This window comes from Nilaparvata lugens, chromosome 9 (assembly GCF_014356525.2).
Source record: "Nilaparvata lugens isolate BPH chromosome 9, ASM1435652v1, whole genome shotgun sequence".
In the NCBI taxonomy this organism is placed as follows: domain Eukaryota; kingdom Metazoa; phylum Arthropoda; class Insecta; order Hemiptera; family Delphacidae; genus Nilaparvata; species Nilaparvata lugens.
This window is the reverse complement of record NC_052512.1, coordinates 2579826-2600157: the sequence shown is the minus strand read 5'-3', so window position 1 is coordinate 2600157 and position 20332 is coordinate 2579826. Positions and strand designations below refer to the sequence as shown.

The 20332-nt window shown below is 33.4% G+C and overlaps 1 protein-coding gene across 1 annotated transcript in view; it reads left to right on the top strand.

Moving 5' to 3' along the window:
- The first annotated feature begins 1450 nt into the window (after nucleotides 1-1450).
- Nucleotides 1451-20332, top strand: part of LOC111057838 (RNA polymerase II elongation factor Ell) — a 93302-nt gene continuing 74420 nt past the window's right edge. The window contains exon 1 of the mRNA XM_022345305.2: nucleotides 1451-1844. Within this exon, the coding sequence (XP_022200997.2) occupies nucleotides 1713-1844 (132 nt within the window). The 5' untranslated portion in view covers nucleotides 1451-1712. The remainder of the gene's footprint in view (nucleotides 1845-20332) is intronic.

Here is a 20332-nt window from a genome sequence, read left to right as displayed (position 1 = left end):
TATCAATCAATCAATATATTAAGTACGGTAGCCTACTCTCATCAATTCATCAAAATATACATTATCACTATATAAAGTATTTTTCTTTTAGTCAACATTTTAATAATAGATCCACATTATAATATTATTTCCTTTATTATTTACGGTACTTCTAAATTCTAAGAGAAGATTGAGCTTATAATAACGTGGAACTTTCCTCATACATACACATATGGATAGTCTATAACTTTTCCAATTGTATTTGAGACAAAAACAAATTAATTCGAGAAAGTATCAATTGTATTCAAGAATAGTCAATTATATTTGTGAAGTCATCACATGTAATTGAGAGTACCTAGTGAATTATATTCAAGAAACCGTCAAATGTAAATGAGAAGATATCAATTGAAAATGAGAAAACTTTCCAATTGACTTGTGTTGTGACATTCTTCTGTAGCATACAGTTGATGTTTGATTATTTTGAGCAGGTAAGGATATTGTACTACATACGTACACAGTATTCCAATTACTACCATGGGCTTTACATGGGGGCAAATTAATATTTTCAATAGTGGAAGTATTTCTCCTGTACTGTTCACGAATGATTAATAAATATCATTCCTATGAATTGGCAACGTTGGCTATTTATCTGGGCTTGAAAATCATTTTTTCAACTAAAAGTTCTATTGAATATTAAAATATATTATCATATTACCAATTAATTACAACTGACAACTTCTCGATTTCAAATCGCATATTCTCAAATTAAAATAATTGATAGGTACTTTCTCAAATGAACTTCACTATGCTGAATTACAAGTGATGACTTCTCAAATACAATTCTCATTTACATCTGAAGTTTTCTCAAATACAATAATGACTATTCTCAATTACAATTGATACTTTCTCAAATACAGTTGGATAAGTTATATAATCATTATAACTGTTAGATACAGTTATATATATAATCAGATAAGTAATATCTATAGGACTGCTAAAAAATATTTCTTATTTTTATAATGGAATAAATCAGAAGCAGCATGGTAATGTTTAAACTGTAGGCCTGCATCTTTACAAATAATTGGCTCTTTCAAGATTCAAGATATATAGGAATAGCTTCACAGCAGTAAAAACCTTACCTGGATATAAACTTGGACCACTACAATGTAGTCGGGAGGATTAAGTCAGTGATGAGGAAGAGGACGAACGAAGGTAATTGACATGGCGTAATGGTAAAACTTAAGGATGCCAATGTTATGGCGGAGATAGAGAGGATTCTTGCGGGGAAATTTGTGGGGGTTACTGCAGTTGAGGATGCTGAGAGAATAGATGCAGAGTGATTCGTGATAGTATACATCAAAAACGATCGACAGCACTGGAATTCAAATTTGGCGCGAGCGCATTGACGTATTAGCCGAAATCAACCAACTGAATGAAACTGGTCTGATTGGTGCTGCCATCTGAACATTGTTGCATTACGATTTCAGTTCATTGCGAACGTTTGAACGTAATCAGAAATTTCTATCATAGGAATGCGTTATGCTGTTCTTATAATTTTCTCAAATCCATATCAGTTCGGTTTAAACAATTTCAACGACTTGAATCAGTTATCTCAATTTATCGGTCGCTTATAATAGTGAATGAGCAAAAATGATAGTGGAAAATGAATTTTGAAGTTTCTCATTTGACTACTAAACGTCAGCTGGTCTTTCAAGTGTGAGTGTATAATAGAAATGGCGGCGCTTATAGCAGGTGTTAAGTATGGATTGTCATCACAAGGAAATTTAAACGAAAATAAGTCTTTAATATTTGTGAAATTGACCGATTCAGCTTACCGTGCAATTGAGGAATACATCAGAAATAAGGTGAGCTAATTTTTATAACTCTCTGTTTAACATTATTATTGTTAATCATGTTTATATTTTTAGATGGTGTAACAGTTGTGTGCTAATAAAGTCGCCATATTTTGCTTAGCCAATGTCAATAGTTTTACATTTTCTGTACAAATATTAAAATTTCGGTATTCAATCTTGTTCCGTTGAAGAATTCTGCATTTTGTTAAGCTATTGATTTTTTCAATTTATTATATAATTTAGTTAATTTCGCCACGTCAACATGCCTAGGTTAAAGAATTGGGTTAAATTTCTATTGTAGCCTTTTAGAATGAGATTTTATCACATAAAAATACCATAATATACCAATTCATCAGTCATACAATATAATTTTAATTGAGATGCAATCAAAATGTTTGTCACTCACTCGTAAAATGTCTTCTAACCTTGAAAAGTGCTTGACCAATTTAGGTGTGCAGTGTCGTATTATTTGCTTTTTATAACAACGTTTGGTTTTCATCCAGCTTGAAATCCAAACCTTTATTGTTATAATATAGGGTAAATTCTTGAACACAAAGCTTTTTTGGAGCATTTCAGCATAATCCATTCAATATGGGATGAATAAAATTTGTAGAAAAATTCTGGAGTTACTGGTTTTGATTAGGCTATCATTGCCCCAGTATCATTTCATCATTGTTGATGCCCCAATTATGATTTTTTCTTGATTTATGATTAGTCTATGTCTTATTCATGTAATCGTAATTCTTCCACATAGATGTTTTTGTCAATATTATCATAGATTGGAGATACAAGTATGAGGGTCAAAGTTGACCTAGCTAAATACTTCCAACAATATTGACAATTTTAACTGTAAATTTAAGCATATTTCTGTTCTGCATGGATGATTGAGTCATATTTCAATGTTTCTATCCAAATCACATTTTGTAAACCAGTTTTTGAGATAGCCACCAAAACATCTTTTCAGATGTTCGTTGTTTACTTGGGTTACAAATTCGTAGTTGACTCTTGTTCATCGTTTAGGCTGTTTTTCTGGAAACTGTTCAATGAAATTTTCAGATTAAATCCTGAAGACGGTCTTCTTAAATATTTCAACCAAAATAGTTGAATGGTTTTTACTTAAGTTATGTAGATTGATCATTCAAAAATGATTAAGATTAAATAGCATTATGAATTATAATACAGTTAGTAGTCTATTTGCTATAAATAAATAAATTCATATTAAACATTTCAATTATCTTCTATGAACGATTTAGAAATTTCATCTGAAACCCATTTTTTAACCCTATTGGCTTTTGTTCTCTAAACTACCTAGAACATTCATCTAGTGTAATTTGATATATTTCGAATAATTTGGTAAAAAGTTATTTCTAGTATTTCTTAAAAAAGGGAAATATTTAGGTCTAACTTAGTCAATTTGAAATTCTGGTTGTAGGCTAAGTTACATTCTTACTTTCTAAAACAATATTGGGCTTGAGAATGTATCTTAGTAGCCTTGACATAATTTCGTCATCCTCAAATCGTCTAACATATCTCATTTAACACAATAAAATGATTCTTTCAATTTTCAAATATGTTCCGTAAGTAACGCTTTGAAAAAAAACCAGCCAAAATTTTAATATCTGAAAGAAAGTATGACATTTTTATTATGAATTGTCTCTATTATTGCCCTTGATTATAGCCTTATAGAATAAAGTTTATTCCTTCAAGTATATATAATATAGGTACAATTGGAAAAGTTAAATATAAATTAAATGAAGATCCAAACTAATTGTCATGCCAATTCCTTAAATTCTATGCACTATAATATTGCTCCTGCACTAAAATATTGCTCTCAGGTCTAATATTGATAGCAAATATAAATATAAGTTTAGAAATAATTGTTGAATATTCCCTTATCCCTATTGAAATGCTCAGCTAGTAAATATAGTGTATTTTACAATTAGAAGCTTCTTTAAATCTATTCGTGTCCGCTAAGTACTGTAGTTTTAATTCAGAATTTCTTCAATACAGGAAATATGTTCAAAGTTCACACACCAGACGTGCATATTAAATAGAAATAAAAAGATTTTCAATCACGCGTGTAATGAAAAATAGAACATTGGGCCATGCTACCTACAGGTAGGCTACCTACAATTACATTTTTACTTTCCTTGCCCTATTACCATAGGTAAGGAAAGTATTGCTTTCCAAAAAAATTAAGATACCCTAATTTCAAGTTTTCTATACGTTTCAAGGTCCCCTGAGTCCAAAAACATGATTTTTGGGTGTTGGTCTGTGTGTGTGTAAGTCTGTGAACACGATAACTCCATTCCTAATTAACCGATTGACCTGAAATTTTAAACTTAAGGTTCTTATACCATGAGGATCCGACAATAAGAAATTCAATAAAATCCAATTTAAGATGACGGAAAAAATTGCGACTGATTTCTAAAAAACCATATTTTTCACATTTTTCTTGAAAACGGCTCTAACGATTTTTTTCAAATTCATACCATGGATAGCTATTCATAAGCCCTTTCAACTGACATGAGTCTCATTTCTGGGAAAAATGCACGAGCTCCGTAATATTCTTGAGAAAAATGGCGGATAATTAATAAAAAAATGTTTTTCACGTTTTTCTCAAAAATAACTTGACCGATTTTTCTATAATCCATACCCTGTATAGTTATTTATCAGCTCTATTGACTGGCATGAGTCTCCTTCCTGGGAAACTAATGGGGGGTCCACCCCATCCTTGAGAAATGGACTTTGTAACCTCCTTCTCGTGCATGAGGTAGGTAGGTAGAGCAGTTCATTAAAAGTTCACAAATAGTCGAGATATTTCATCTGTAGAACAGCTGTTTTGACGACTTTAAGAAAATATCGAATTTCACAATTTACACAAAGGAAAAAGTACTCTGAAAACAATTATTTATATATACACATATACAGGAGTCTGATCGTAGTTTCAAATATGTTGCTGCCAATCTTCATTATGTTATTTCCCTGAATTCTCCTTAGAAAAATGTGTTTTTTTTCAAAAATGTCACATCTTTTAGAGCGGGCATCTTGAAAAGTGAAAGAGATATAGAAAAAGTTGTTGAATCAATATTGTAGGAAATTATGTAAGCTTTAATTTCTCATAGAATAGTGATGTCTGTAAAATGCATAATTTTCGAGTTATATGCAAGAAACCAAAAAATGGTACCTTTGAACCACCCCCACCCCTTTAGCACAGCTGGTAGGGGTGGGGACTTTGATATGTTTACCTCCTCACTACCCTAAACAGAACTGCGGGGTCAAAAATTGTCTTCTAAACTTTTCCCTCCATACCCTTTTTTGAGAATTCATTGCCTGGACTAATAATTATTATGCCTATCTAATTAATTATGCCTTGCTATCTATTCTCTGGTATTGTTCCATAGCAAATAGAACTTTATTAAGTTATAAAGTAAGAATTACTAGCCGGCAGGCTAGCTTTGCTCGCCTTATCCTTCTATAGTGAGTTCCACGTTATAATGTCAGTGGAGAAAGATAGGAGAGCAACGTTGCCGATTCTTTGTCTTGTCAATGCCTTCTATAGACGGTTGATACAGGTTCATTGATGTAATATTAACTGTTCCTTCTCGTTTAAAATATTTAATTATATTTTATTAAGCAAAAAATTATATTTTTCAATAATTTCATAGATAATTTTTATAATTAAGATGAAATATTTTCTTAATTAATTATTAATTCTACATTTTTAAAAGTCGGTCTGGCAACAGAGCAAAGTGAGAAAAAGGTAACGCAATCAGCTTAGTTGAATGATAGACAAGGATAGCAATACTATTGCCAATAAAACACTGCCATTATAACGTGGACCTGACTATAGCCTGAACCCCCTCTTGTATCACACAGAATTGAGAACACTAGACTCGCTTCGCTCGCCTGCATTCTTTATTTGAGCTTGCTTCCCTCTTTCAAATACAGACTTTCAGGCTCTTTTCCAGTGAACTGAGACAACTCCGAATACGCTGATTTTGGCCTTATCGCTGGCGAACTTATGAATCTTTATTTACAAAAAAAAAAAAAACTAACACATATCTAAGTCTATGTTCATTTAGTCTTGGAAAAAAGATTTAGACCCTAGCTGAGGCTCTGTACTTTCCTGTACGTATATAAAAGTTTCAATTGGTCCTTGGAAAAGTTGATTTTAACCATACAGCTTAGAGATGAAGAAATTTCTGTGTATAAATATAATTTCCCACGTTGATAAGTTATTAATATACTAGCTGGCCTGGCGAACTTCGTACCGCCAAATAGTTAATGCATCTCATGACAAACTTTAGCTGGATGCACACCTGTGGAGGCGCGATGCGGCATTTTGCATCCAGGTGTTTCTTACTTATTGGTTTGAATGGAAGAACTCACACACACTGAATAGGGTATGTCGTGGAACGGTGTAATAAGGCAATCTCCATAATATCAACACTTTGTATCACCTAGCTGCGCCTCGTCAGATGTGCTTAGTCTAGCTTAATCTTATGCACTATATTTTTATGAAAGTTATCCATTTATATCTCAATGAGGACTTCCTATGTGCTTAGTTAGTTGTGCAGCAGTTTGTATTTTTTAATTATAGTTGAATGCAGCTTGCTGGGAATTGAATGATTTATCTCCTTGCTGCTGATTTCACCGTGCATATTATTCTAAATTTACAGCAATTCGAGTTCTACGACCCAAGTTTGGACGTCGTTCATAGCGTGGAATTATTGAGAATTAAAGTTTTGTGAATCAGTAGAAAGGAAATGGAAAAACAGATCTACCGACGGCTATTGGATGACGCAATGATTATAACAGCTGATTTTTATTTCTGAGTGTGGCTACCTCACAAATCTTCTCCGATAAGGATTACATGTGAACATTGAAGGATCGTAGGAAAGAGTCCTGAAGTCGGATTATAAATTTAATAGGACATGAACCTGGTCCTGGACATAACGAACACAACTAAGCAAAAATCATCAAATTCGGTGAATATATAAAAAATTTATTGAATGTCAAAGTTTGAGGCTCGATTTTTATTTATATAGATGAGAATTATTTCATTTCAGTCCAGTTCTTTGAAACAAATAATGTGCACAACCTACTAGACATTCATATTTGCCCTTTCAAATTATTTTTGCCATTTCTATTCATATTTGCCCTTCCATTCTAACTTAGTGTAGGCCTAATTGAAAAATCCAGAAGAATGCATTGAAAAACTGTGGAAAACGATCAAAATATGTCGAGTTTAGACTTCCAAGCTCAGTCGTTCCTGAAAACCCTATTCATTGTTCTCTGGAAAACTCATAAAACAGTGGAAAAATGCGGACTATTTTTGACCTTCCCAACTATTTCCACATTTGTACAAAATTTAAACATTTTTCTTGTTATAAGTTCTTGAAAAATCTGAGAAAACGCTGTAAAATCGCCTACCCTTGGCATAAAACTTGGTTTTGTGATCCTTGCTAACAAGCTATTAGCTAATTTATCCCTAATTCAAATTAATGTATTCTACAAATTAATTTTGATACAAATATTGCCTACATTCTAATGTAAATTGCAATGAGTATTATTTACACAATATTATTACTAATGTTATAAAGAAATAATAAAACGGTCAATTGGGCAATGATCAGTATTGGAAGTATGTTTTATACAAATAGGCCCTAAATTATATAGCGTTGTGCACACCGCTAAGCGGGAAATTGCCGTGTCTCAACTCATCTCACTTCCGTGTGCCTGTGCGCATGGCTTTATTTTCAAAAAAAAAAAAAAAAAAAAAATACCTGGACAGGAAAGAGCTGAACTCTTTCTTGATATTATATTCTGATGTATATATTTATCAGTGATAAGTAAAATAAATAATAGGATATTCAAATGAGATTATTTAAAGAATTCTTATCTTTTGTCAACAAGATGCACTTTCAACCTCCACGATTATTCTCTATCACGTTGTTTCTTAAACTTGACAGTGAGTTCAAATTATTCTCGCTTGAATATGATCACTGAGTTGAATTATTCACGTTTCTTTTCAAGATTGAATCAATATTCACAGATAGAAATTTAAATGATCATAAAAATAAGTATTAGAATATAATAATTCAAATACTAAAAGAATGATACCCCGATCTTGATGCGAGAACAATTCATATTCCTCGCACACAGGCTTTGCACAAGTGAGGAACCTTCTTCAAGTTTTGTATGTATTATTGTTTGTACATTCTAAGAAGAAAAATAAAGATAATTTCAATTTCAATATAATACAATACGGTTGTATACGGAAGTGGCAGATTAGCAAGCACTTCCAAAAATCTTAAAAATATATAAATCCGAATTATATGTTTATATAGACCGTTTGCGTTGAGCAAGTTCGAAGTAAGTTGGTTGATTCAAGCCAGAGCAAGGGTCTTATTAATTTTAATGTGATATTCGGGCTTGATTTAAGACAATGCTTTGTAGTCCAGTCAATATAGACATAAAAAAGGGTTTGCTTGCAATTTATATTGTAGTTCTGATTTTTTTATTATATTATTTGGGTACATAAGAGAAGTCCAGAACCAATTTCTTTATGCATAATTTCCTTGTGCTAGATACAGGGTGGCCCAAAAACCTCGTATTTCGGCTCATTTTCCAGTTTTCAGCTATTTCTGCCAAATCTCATTTTGTGAGAAACTTTTCACAGAAAAAATTGTTTATGCCTTTTTTTAGATTATAAAATTCGGAACTCTCCATCTCCGATGAGTACTGAGTTATGATTTTTAAAAAATGAGTGAAATTTAAAGAAAAAATCAATTTTGATGAATTTTGGTTTTTGATAAACAATATCTTTCGATTGTTACCATTCAGACGTATAATTCGAAATCCCTCTGGGCGTATTTTTGTGCTCTACAATCTGAGATCAGATAGAGCGCTTCATCTCATATACTGTATATATTTCCAGGTACACCTGACAACAATGCTCCTTGTATTGTGAAAAACACTTAATTTTCAGCTTAAACCATCATCACCAACTACATTGTCCTCACATTGATATTTCGCACAATGACATAAGTTCATGAGGTTATGTTCTATGAGAATCACCCGAGATGCACTTCATTTCAGTATTTCCTAGTGGTGAGGCGCGCTCAAGGACACCTCAAGGATCAAAATTTCAAACACTTATAACGTTTGATACAATGCTCTGATTTCATCGTACTACACTTCATTCTTCTCGGCTCGTCAAGGCGGTTCAAAATCATGCATCATAACAAGTCAAATTTGGTCGAAACATGGAAAATTTATTGTTGAGTCTTCTTAAGCCCATAATCCAATACACAAAAAATGGTCTATTTCTATATTCTGTAGACTATAGAGCACATGGTTTATATAGCACTAACAATACCTATGAGCCATCATGATTTTGATATTGAGATCACTAAAATTAAACAGATAGCTGTCACAAATGGGTATGAAGAAAGTATGGTGGACAGATTATTGAGTAAAATTAATAGACAAATTTCAATCAATTCTAGCTTTGTAGGCTCAAACTGTGAGGAGAAGATTTGGATAACAATCCCATATTTAGGCCTTGTATCTGATAAGATAGGTAGGGAATTGAAGAGGAATGGATTTCATGTTGCTTTCAAGACCAAACCGATTTTAATTAGTCTATTCAGCTGGAGTAAAGACAAAATTGATATTTGGAATAAAAGTGGGGTGTACAAACTTGAATGTGGTGATTGTAATGCTTGTTATGTGGGTCAAACTGGTAGAAGTTTCAAAAGTAGAATTAAAGAACACATCAGTGATTGGAATAAACAGAATGGGGAATCTAACTTTGCAGAACATTTGATAACAATCACAAGTTCACAGTTAAGGATAATGTTGAGTTTCTGCATGTTAATAACAAAGGCAGCAGATCTTTGAATATTCTAGAGGCTTTAGAAAAAACAAGAGTAATTAAGGAAAATTCCCAGTATAGTTTAAATGTCCAGATTCATTTCAACCAATACAACACTATGAATTTAGTTTTATCATAAATTTGAAAGCATACATTAGTCAATAGTCTTTCCATTTACATATTTGTTTTATTATCTTTCGCACTTGTTTTCTTGGTTCTTATTTTGTACTGAAAGTAAATTTTGTTATGTCGATTCTGTTGCTTAAGCCGCCATTTTGTCACACCGTTGAGTGGGAGGAGACTGTCTAGCTGGGCCAATGGCAGGCGTTCATGCCCTTGACCAATAGCAGTACTCGCCTACTAGTATAAATTCTGTTGCTCTTGTATTTAGTTTTAGTTTATCAGAGATTGACAATGGTGTAATAACCGAAACCGTTCTTTCTAAGTATCAATAAATCTGTGGTTTTTGACAATTTCTTAGTCTTTTTCATTCAATATGAATAATTACCACAATATCAACTTCTCAACTACACAAAAAGTTTGAAAAGATAAGTAGGTGGTGAAAGCGAGAAAGTTTCTCACGAATAATTAAAATTATTTTTCCAATTGTCAAACGTACTCGGAATATCGTATTCTGGCCTCTCATGAGTTTCAAAATCAAGGATAGCGGCTGAATGGTGTGCCACCATATGCTATCAAAAGCTGGGACCAACAGAAACAAAATACAGAACGATTGAAAAATTCAGCAACTGCAAGCCACATGATTATAAATAGTGAAAATGACAACTTCGCCTCGAATAATCCAAGCGGTGTTTCATTACGGCCTTTCTAGAGGCAATCAGCTGCTTGCGTTTGAAATAATTCAGTCAAATATCTTGTAAATTGCCAGCCTTCAGCATGCAATTTGGTACACAATGCATACCATGCAGACGCTCTCCTAACTTGGAGACCAAAATACGATCTTCCGACTACTTTTGACAATTGGAAAAATAATTTCAACTATTTCTGAGAAACTTTCTCGCTTTCACCACCTACTTATCTTTTCAAACAAAAAAGTTTCTAGCATGTTGAAAATTTCATGTTTTCTGCTCGAAATGTCTCGACATTGACGAACATAATCATTAATTAAAAAATAGCTAAAAGTCGGATAAGAATGATCCAGACACTAATAGAAAGGAGACATTCTCCCCGTTAATTTGATATAAAATTATTAAGCATTACGACGCCCCATGATTCTGATAGAAGTGATATTCAAAAGAAAAACAAATCTTCGCGATGTTTCAAATTCTATCATAAAAGTTAAATTTCCTTTTAATCCTTCAACCCTGAAGCTTTTTTAGTACTACTAGGATATCGGGGATGATATTCTATATCCAATTCTGAAGTTCAATTGAAAATGTGAGAAAGTTACAATTTTACATGGTTTGGCAACCCTGTAAATTTCTTTGGATGGAGGGCAAAGTCTCAACTTATTTTACACAAACTATAACTTGGTGTTATACATCGACGCGCAATTTAAAAAGGAACATATCTGTCAAATTTCATAAACATTTATTAAACGCGGAACACACATAGGTACATAAAAACATACATAAATGCATATGTAAATAATTACATACATAAAGAGAAATACAAAACCGTCGATTCAATCTTAGGCTCAACTCACACTTACGCGGCTCAGTTCGAGAAGAGACTCGACTAGTCGAGAGCATGTTTCCAAATGGTGACACTCAAACCAGTGGACTCTAGTCCTCGCGACTGTGAGATTGAGTCAAGCGTCGACTCGACATGCTGGTCGAGCCTCTTCTTGAGTTGCGTGGTACTGTGCATTTTTAATGAAAGTAAAGTTATGTTTTATGAAAGTGATGTTCTATCATTTTAGATAATTCGAATTAGATAAGCTAATATATTCATGATAATTATTATAAAATTTTGTACATGCAAATTAGTGACGAATTAGATCTTATATTTTTAATAATGTATGGTCAGAAAATAATGGCATGGAACTGAAGTAGTGACAATAAGCGAAAAAGTTGTAAGGTCGAGAGACTGGAGTATCCTTGACTGGAGTCGTACGATTCTAGTCGAGGTAGTGTGAGATGAGCCTTAGACCTCACTTCGCTCGGTCAATAATATAGTAGGACATAGATATAATATAGTCGTTCCAATCGATATAAAAAATTTCTTGATAAATTTCGAAATGATATTAGAACTAATGAAATTTTTGTTTCTGTATAAGTTTGCGTGTAACATGTTTGTTTGGAGTAACAATCACGTGCGCTCTGAATATCTAATGAAGTGAATATTATCTAATGGATGCTACGTATCAAGTATGGTACTATCGACTATACATTCTCAAGTTTTAACGTTCATATCAAAAACAATTTGGTACAGTTCTGAACGTGTCATTTACAGTAGACTTCCACTGATAATAAAATTATTATTTTTTAATGTCATAGACCTCTCAAATCTTTGAAACTGTGATGGGGAAATCAATTTAACACATGCAGTCTTAGTGGGAAATGATCTATATTAAATTTTTTCCTGGTGATGATGACCACTTAATTGACCGAACGCAGTGATGTCTATGTTTTAACTCGGATTTTCTTTCGTCTGTCTGTCTGTATGTATGTAACGCATTTACAGCCAATTGCGTTGATAGAATCCTATGAGATTTGGCAGGAATAATCCTTTTTCAACTAGGCGTCGATGTATACACAAGGTTTTTTGGAATTTTGCATCTTAAGGATAATATGAAAGGAAAAGGAATTATAGAAAGGAAAGGAATATCACTATTATCATCATCTACTCTGAAGATAGGATTAATCAGACTAGAATTTTTCATCATAAATCAGCTGTTGAGTGTATTATTAATAATTGCATGCAATTAATATCTCAATGTAACTTGGTAAAAAATTAGCTGTCATGTGGACTATTAATTGCATGCGTCATTGCATGCAATTTTTATGCACTATTAATTGCATGCAATGACGCATGCAACTATTAACTAAAATAGCATAGACCTTTCAACAGAGTCTAATGTAGACCAAATAACATATTTTCTCGACCTTTCTCTGCTTTCAACTCGGGCTGACCTGTTGCCAGTATGTCTTGAGGGAGATAAGCTTGTGATGTTAGCATTTTTGATAAATCACCCCCAACAGCCATAAGCCGTTTTCACACCGTTATCTCGCCAACACTTCATACAGACAGGATTTACTATGATGGACAGTATAAGAGGAGGCTGTGTTTTATAACTGCGCGAGGTCTACTGTTCACAGAACTACTAGTACGTGAGTTGGTAATGTGAATAATAATGGTGACGATTGGATTAGATTCGATAAAATATCTTTGTTTTTGTAAATTAGCATATTGTAATTACATACATACAGAAGGATTCTAAAGATACCGTGGACTGATCTCATAACAAACATTGATGTTCTAAGGAGAATGGGGAGAGACATTGAGATAATCACCACCATCAAATGCAAAAAGATCCAGTATCTGGGGCATGTAATGAGAAACGACGTAAGATAAGCTCTATTACAAGTGATTCTCCCAGGGAAGATTTTTGGAAAGAGAGGCCCAGGTAGAAGAAGAATTTCCCACATCCGATCCTGGTGTGGAAAAAGCTCCATAGAAATATTTCGTATTGCTGTGGATATAGTGAAAATCGCCATTTCGATCGCCCACGCTCGTAGCGGATAGCCACAATAAGTAAAAGAATTTACAGTAACAGCTTCGAGATCCCGGGTTCAATCCAGAATCAATGTGTACAGCTTCATACTTAGTTGGCACAAACATACAGCTCTATAGTTTGGACAGTCTGAAGTGCAGCCTTTTTTTGTAAAGAGGAATGATAATGTTCTCCTTCCATTGTGAAGGAACTCTTTTTTGCTTCAATATTAAATTCAACAAACTCAGCAGTTTCCCTGTTAGGATATCCCTTCTCCATTTCATCAATTCTGTAGCAACCCCATTGCCTTCTACCGCCTCACCAACCTCCATCTTATTTAAACATTCTTCAACCTTATCTCTGGTAATTTCAGATTTTATTTTCTCAATTTCGTCCAGCATAGACATATCTTCATTCTGATAATTTCAGGCTTAACTCACACTTACGCGACTCAAGTCGAGAAGAGACTGCGACTCTAGTCTCTTCTCGACGCAGCATGTGCTTTCAAATGGTGACACTCAGACCAGTCGATTCTAGTCTCCGCGACCTCACGACTGTGAGACTTGAGTCGAGCGTCGATTCGAAATGTTGGTCGAGCCTCGACTTGAGTTGCGTAGTACCGTGAATTTTTTAATGAAAGTGAGGTTATGTTTCATGAAAGTGATGTTCTATCATTTTAGACAAGACAATATATTCATAATAATAAATTGATTAGAAATTTTATAAATTCATAATAATCATTATAAAATTTGTTACTTGAAAATTAATGACGAATTAGATCTTATATTTTTAATAAAGTACCTATGGTTAGAAAATAGAGTAGCATGGAACTGAAGTAGTGACAATGAGCGAAAATGTCGTAAAGTCGAGAGACTGGAGTATCCTCGACAGGAGTCTTACGATTCGAGTCGAGTTGAGCCTTATTCAACCATAAGCTCATTATTCTCCCGAAATTTGGCTTCATAGAATCTTCTTCATCTCTCCAATACTTCATCCATCTATGACACTAATCTTCCATCTTCATCCACTATTGTTCTTACCTTCTTTCCAAACTTTCCTCTCAGGTGTTTTACTGTTTTCCGAAAGGCTCGGCCTTTATCCTGCGCATGCTGGTCCAAAATATTCCCATGCCTGTATCTTTGCCAATTCAACACTTCGTTTATCATTATTCCGTTTCCCTACATACGTTCTGAAATCTTTCTGCCTTTTGAATATATAATATATTTGCTCTCCAATTATCAATATTATGTCGTGTCCTGAGATCAAAAACTAGGAATATTAAATTGATAATTTGACTTTTCATGAAAAGTATATCCATCTTGCAAATATTCATTAGAAAATGTGATAAGAAAGAGAAGAAAAATATGCACTGGAATCTGGATAATGGGTGACATATTCAAAAACAACTGAGCTTTTACAGTGGATGAATTACATGGTCATATGAGTCGTCCTAAAGAGTATAGAGAATTTCTATCGTTAGCTTTCTTTGGAAGAAAATGTGTTATTTCTCATGGGTTATTCCATTATTTATTGAAAATTTAGTTTTTATTCCCAATCAGAAACATGCAAAATTGATTGAACCTGAAATAAATTCTGTGAATTTGTCACGCTAAATAAAATTGATACTGGAAAGCTGTGAACAGCTGACGAGCGCTCATAGCTGTTGTCTGTCTACCTAGACCTACCTTGAGAGGTCATCACACCAATGTTAGTTTTGAAGCGAGAAAATTCGTATATTCCCTAAGGCTGGCCACTAACGACTGGGTATGATAAGTGTGTATACACATCGTCTATATCTTCATACATTGTTGTCATCATAGTGTGGCTTCGAAAAAAAATTTTGAGGTCATGTTTTTGTATCTTTGATTTTTGTTGTTGTTTTTTTTATTCTTGTATGAGTGAAGGAACTAGTGAAACAATGTTTAAGAATGTTACTATCATCTAGAAAATAATAGTGTATAAACTCCTCTGAACCTATGATGCGCATTTCCAAAGTCTCATGGAGAATGTAAACTCAGCATAATGGAGGGATGGATAATGGCAGGCGGGTTTTTCATTGATGTATATCATTGCTTTTCTACCAAACTGTTTGAATACTTACTCTCATTATGTATTGCAATGGGAGACGGGTTTCTTATTTATATCAGAACATTTTCTTACTGAAAGCTTATAAAATTTTGTTGGACTTTTTGGTACACAAATTTTAGTTTCCGAACCAGGTTTTCAATAGGGTCGGTTTAGAGGACTGATGACGAATTATTTTTTTGGAGAGGATATAACATTTCTCTTTCAACTAAGTTTAATTTCATTCTAAGCATTCAACTTTATTCTGTATTTTATTATAGAATAGGCACCTGCTGAAAAACTTAGTCTATTTTATTACGTTTAGCGGGAACATAATATTGTAATGTGATTTGAATAATAAAATGATTGAGTGACATGCATATAAAATTGTAAACGTTACAATTTGAACGTTCTTAGTTACTTTTTGGATCAATTATTTAATTAACTGGATTTCAATTAGTAGTATCTCCGCGTTGCGTGCACACTTTGGTAGATTAATTAATCCATTAAATTTAATTGTAATGAAATTTGAGTAAGAAGCTCCAAAGCTCGGAGCTCTGTGATGTAGCTTATTAACTGGTTTGAAAAATTCCCACATGTCCAGGTCTGGTTCAGTTGAAGTATTCTTTCTCTAAGCTCTATTGAGCCTATTTGAAGAATATTTGGTTGATGAGAGTTTTTTTGTATAGTGTACAAGAGTTTCTTTCAAACCAAGACTAGGTTGGATTTACTTTGTGTTATGTAAAAATATCGGGGCACCGAGCTTCGCTCTGGAGTACAAAAGCATAGAAGCATAATTCATATTTATTTATCTATTTATTGATATACAGTACACAATTCTTTAGAATGATTGGGGAAGGATTAACAGACACAGCCCAAAACTGTATCTTCCTCGAATTTTGATTTATACACTATAGTCCAAACAGTAGGTTATGTTCCATACACTTTTGAAGTCCAATTCTCAGTCCAAATATTTGAAAACAGAAAAGTTTGAATTTAGATTAGCCTAATATAAAGAAAATAAAAAACTCAGTACCCTTTTTTGAAATATTTTATCACTACATGTTTCGGACATTTATGAAAAGAGATAAAAAATATGGCATATCAACCAAACATAGTCCATAAATGGAAATATACACAATTGAATTTAGATTGTTTACGAACCAAATTGAGTAACAAAATAACACTCACTAATCACTTAGAACTCTAAAATAATATTATTAACTTTGAAAATGTTTATACCTACTTTAATTTAGAATGATATATTATGATTGTTTCTACAATATTTGTTAATATAAAAAAAACTTCCTACTGGTTGCTGTTTCTTACGGAATGGTTGAAGTAGGGATGTGAAAAACTGAGACCCTCCCTTTGTTTAGACAGGCCTGAATTACACCTATGCTTTTCTTATCTGCTATAAAATTGAATTCTGTAATTCAAAATGAGAAAATGACACTTCTTTTCAACTATTAAAATTACATTTTTAATTCTCGTATTTCTGTTTTCAGGTACCTATTTATCATGTGCTTGCTGATATGGAGATTTTATTTTGGTCTTGAAACGTAAGTTTTACAATAATTCCCGGTATTCACAATATTCCCAAAATGAAAACGCTAGACTATGCTTTTGGGCTTTGCGTAAAGCGGAATATTATTCATACAATCGTTCTCTTTCTCTTCTGTTTCCTGTTCTTTTGACCTTATACATTTTCTACGATCAATGAGAAAACATCTTTCTGAATATGAACTCATAGAGCACCAAATTATCGTCAATTTGGTGTAAAATTTCACAATTTCTTGCATTTTCCTACGATCGTTGCAGCAGCTTAGTGTTGAGTGTGAAATCTTCAGTTTTGCAACAATAGATTAATGATAATTGTCAACGGAATTTTGGAGGTATTGTATCGAAACGTGGTGAACATATCAAAAATCTCTACTACTATCCTTTGTGCTAAAGTGATGAGGGTGGTTTAAAAGTTACATTTTCCATTTATTTGCTCACTAGCTTATATCTTGGGAACAATTCGTTCCACTGATATAACTAACCATACACAAATGAAGCTTGATAAATTTCCTACGAGTTTTGTTCAATAGAGATTTGTGATACTCTATCTACAACTGTTTCCGTGATTTTTTTTTAAATATGAAAAATAAGTCTAGCTTGCATACCAGATGTTAAAGATATCAGGTTTCTAGAAATTTTAACTGTTAATAAATCAATACTATAGGCTACTTGGAAGCTAATTAAATAATAATGTTTTATTTTCCAGACATTGACAAGTGATGCAACAGTTCATAATTCTGCTGTGTCTGATGAAAGGGATTGTGTTGGATTCTATGATGAGCATAGAAATCCTGATTCTGCTGGGTCTGATGAAGAGGATGTCGTTGGATTCGATGATGAGGATAAAGATCCTGATTACATACAAATCGAAAATGATGAACTTTCCCTATCAGATTCATCAATGACCATCACAAAGGAGGTGAGGAGTAATTTTTCATTGACAACTTGTGAATGTAGGTACATGGTTTATGATGGTTGGATTAAACCATGTATGTTTGAGACTCATGTTGGATAAATATTGTATCATTGATATGGGAAAGGCCAAAAACTCATGAATGAAAGATTTGGACATTTCACTTTACATGAAGCAATTACGAGATACTAGAAAATGCCACATTATATTGAAAGCTCATGACCTTTTGTTGCAATGTTTTCCCAATATCACAAGAAGGTTGGTTAGACATTCAATTATTGTGAAGCATCAAATCAAGCTTCATAGCATAGTTTCTAATGATATATATTTTGAAACATGATCATTACATTAATGTGAATCTCAGATTACATCATTTTATGATATTAAGCCACAGTTAGTTGTTAGATTGATTTCATGTTTTGAATATTGGATTTCCCTTTCCAGTATTTGTTACAGTACATGATTTTCCTTCACTGGCTATAGGCTGTGAGTGTTTCATTTCCTACTATTTTACTGTACAGTTTCAAGTTGAACAAATACTCTTAGATCAATATTATGCCCGGTTGTTCAGACTAGTTAATAAGTTAACTAGTTAAGACTAGACTTAAGTTAATGAAACACACTCAACTCAATGGACCTACTTAACATATAGCTACAATATAGGTTAAATAGGTCCATTAAGTTAAGTAGCCCTACATAATCTCTAGTCTTGTCCTAGACCGGGCAGCAGTGTGTCAGATGTATTGAGCTTGGAATTTATTGAGAATGTTTTATTAATTGATGACATTTTTTTCCAGCAACTGACCGAGAATGAAGCTGGCTTGGGAAACAACAACCCCTGATGATGGCTGATGTCCAACAACCCCCAGTTTGTGGAAGAAAACGAAGCAAGTATCCCAAACCAGAGAATTGGAAGCAGAATGTTCTGAAGAAGAAAGTGCAGTCTGGTGAGCAACATACCACAAGAAGTGGAAAAATTGTGAGAAGAAAAATGGTAAAACCATGTGATTGTAAGTGTCATCATAAGTGCAATGAACAATTTGATCATGATTTAAGACTAAGAATTCATTCTGAATATTGGGCATTAAGTGACTATAATATTCAACGCCAGTATCTCAATGGGCTTATTTGTGAGAGGAATAAAACTGTCAAAAGAACATTGTCTAATGTTTCAAGAAGAAACAAAACTAGAGCATTCTATCTTCACAAAAAGGGGCACAAAATTCAAGTCTGTCAGAAATTTTTCTTGACTACTTTTGGAATTTCAGATTCTGTAATAAAAACAATTTTGAAGAAGAGGAGTGATTGTAATATTGTACAACCAGACATGAGAGGGAAGCAGAGTCCAGCAATCAAGAAATCAGACGATATTAGAAAATCTGTAATAGAACACATTAATAGTTTCCCTCGAGTACCATCACATTATTGTAGGAAGGATTCGAAGAAAGAATATCTTACAAGTGATCTAAATATATCTAAAATGTATCAGATGTATTTAGAGAATTGTGAATCAAACAATATAATTCCAGAGAAAGAGTCTTTCTACAGGAATATTCTAACTAAAGAATTCAACATAGGCTTCCATGTTCCAAGAAAGGATCAATGTGATAAATGCTACGTTTTTGAAAGATTGAGTGCAGAGGATCAAGAGGAAAATAGAGAGAAGCACAGCAATCATCTTGAGAGGAAAAATCAAGCTCGCTCTCTAAGAGACAGCTTCAAAGAGAAGGCTCAAAGAGGAGAATGCTACTTCATTCAGTTCGATTTGGAAGCAGTTAGGTATTGTCCAGCAAATCTTAATACAAAAAAATTCTATTATAAAAGAAGGTTGGCTGTTTACAACCTAACAATGTACAATGTAGCCACCACCAAAGCCGAGAATTTTATGTGGCATGAAGGGATTGGAGGACGTGGTTCGAATGAAATTGCTTCATGTATTTTTAAATATTTGAAGCAGTTTAACTCGCAGGGCAATGTGGAATGGACCTTCATGTCCGACACATGTGGAGGGCAGAATCGAAACGTAAATGTGGTTGCCATGTTTATGTATTCGATCAATATTTTCAATGATATTCCCATTATCAATCACATTTTTTTCGAGCCTGGCCATAGTCAGATGGAATGTGACAGTGTGCATGCTCACATTCAGTCCAGTACTGCAAAGATTGAAATTTACGACCCTTCTGCTTGGTATACTGCAATAAGGTGTGCAGTAAGAGGTGACAAATACACAGTAACTGAGATTGACCAAGAGGAGATATTTGATTTCAAAAAAATGGCCAAGCAATTGATAACCAACAGGAAGATTGATACTGATGGAAATGTGGTGAGGTGGCTGGACATTTGTTGGCTACAGTTCCGCAAAACGTCAACAGATGAAGTATTCTTCAAGTATGATCAGA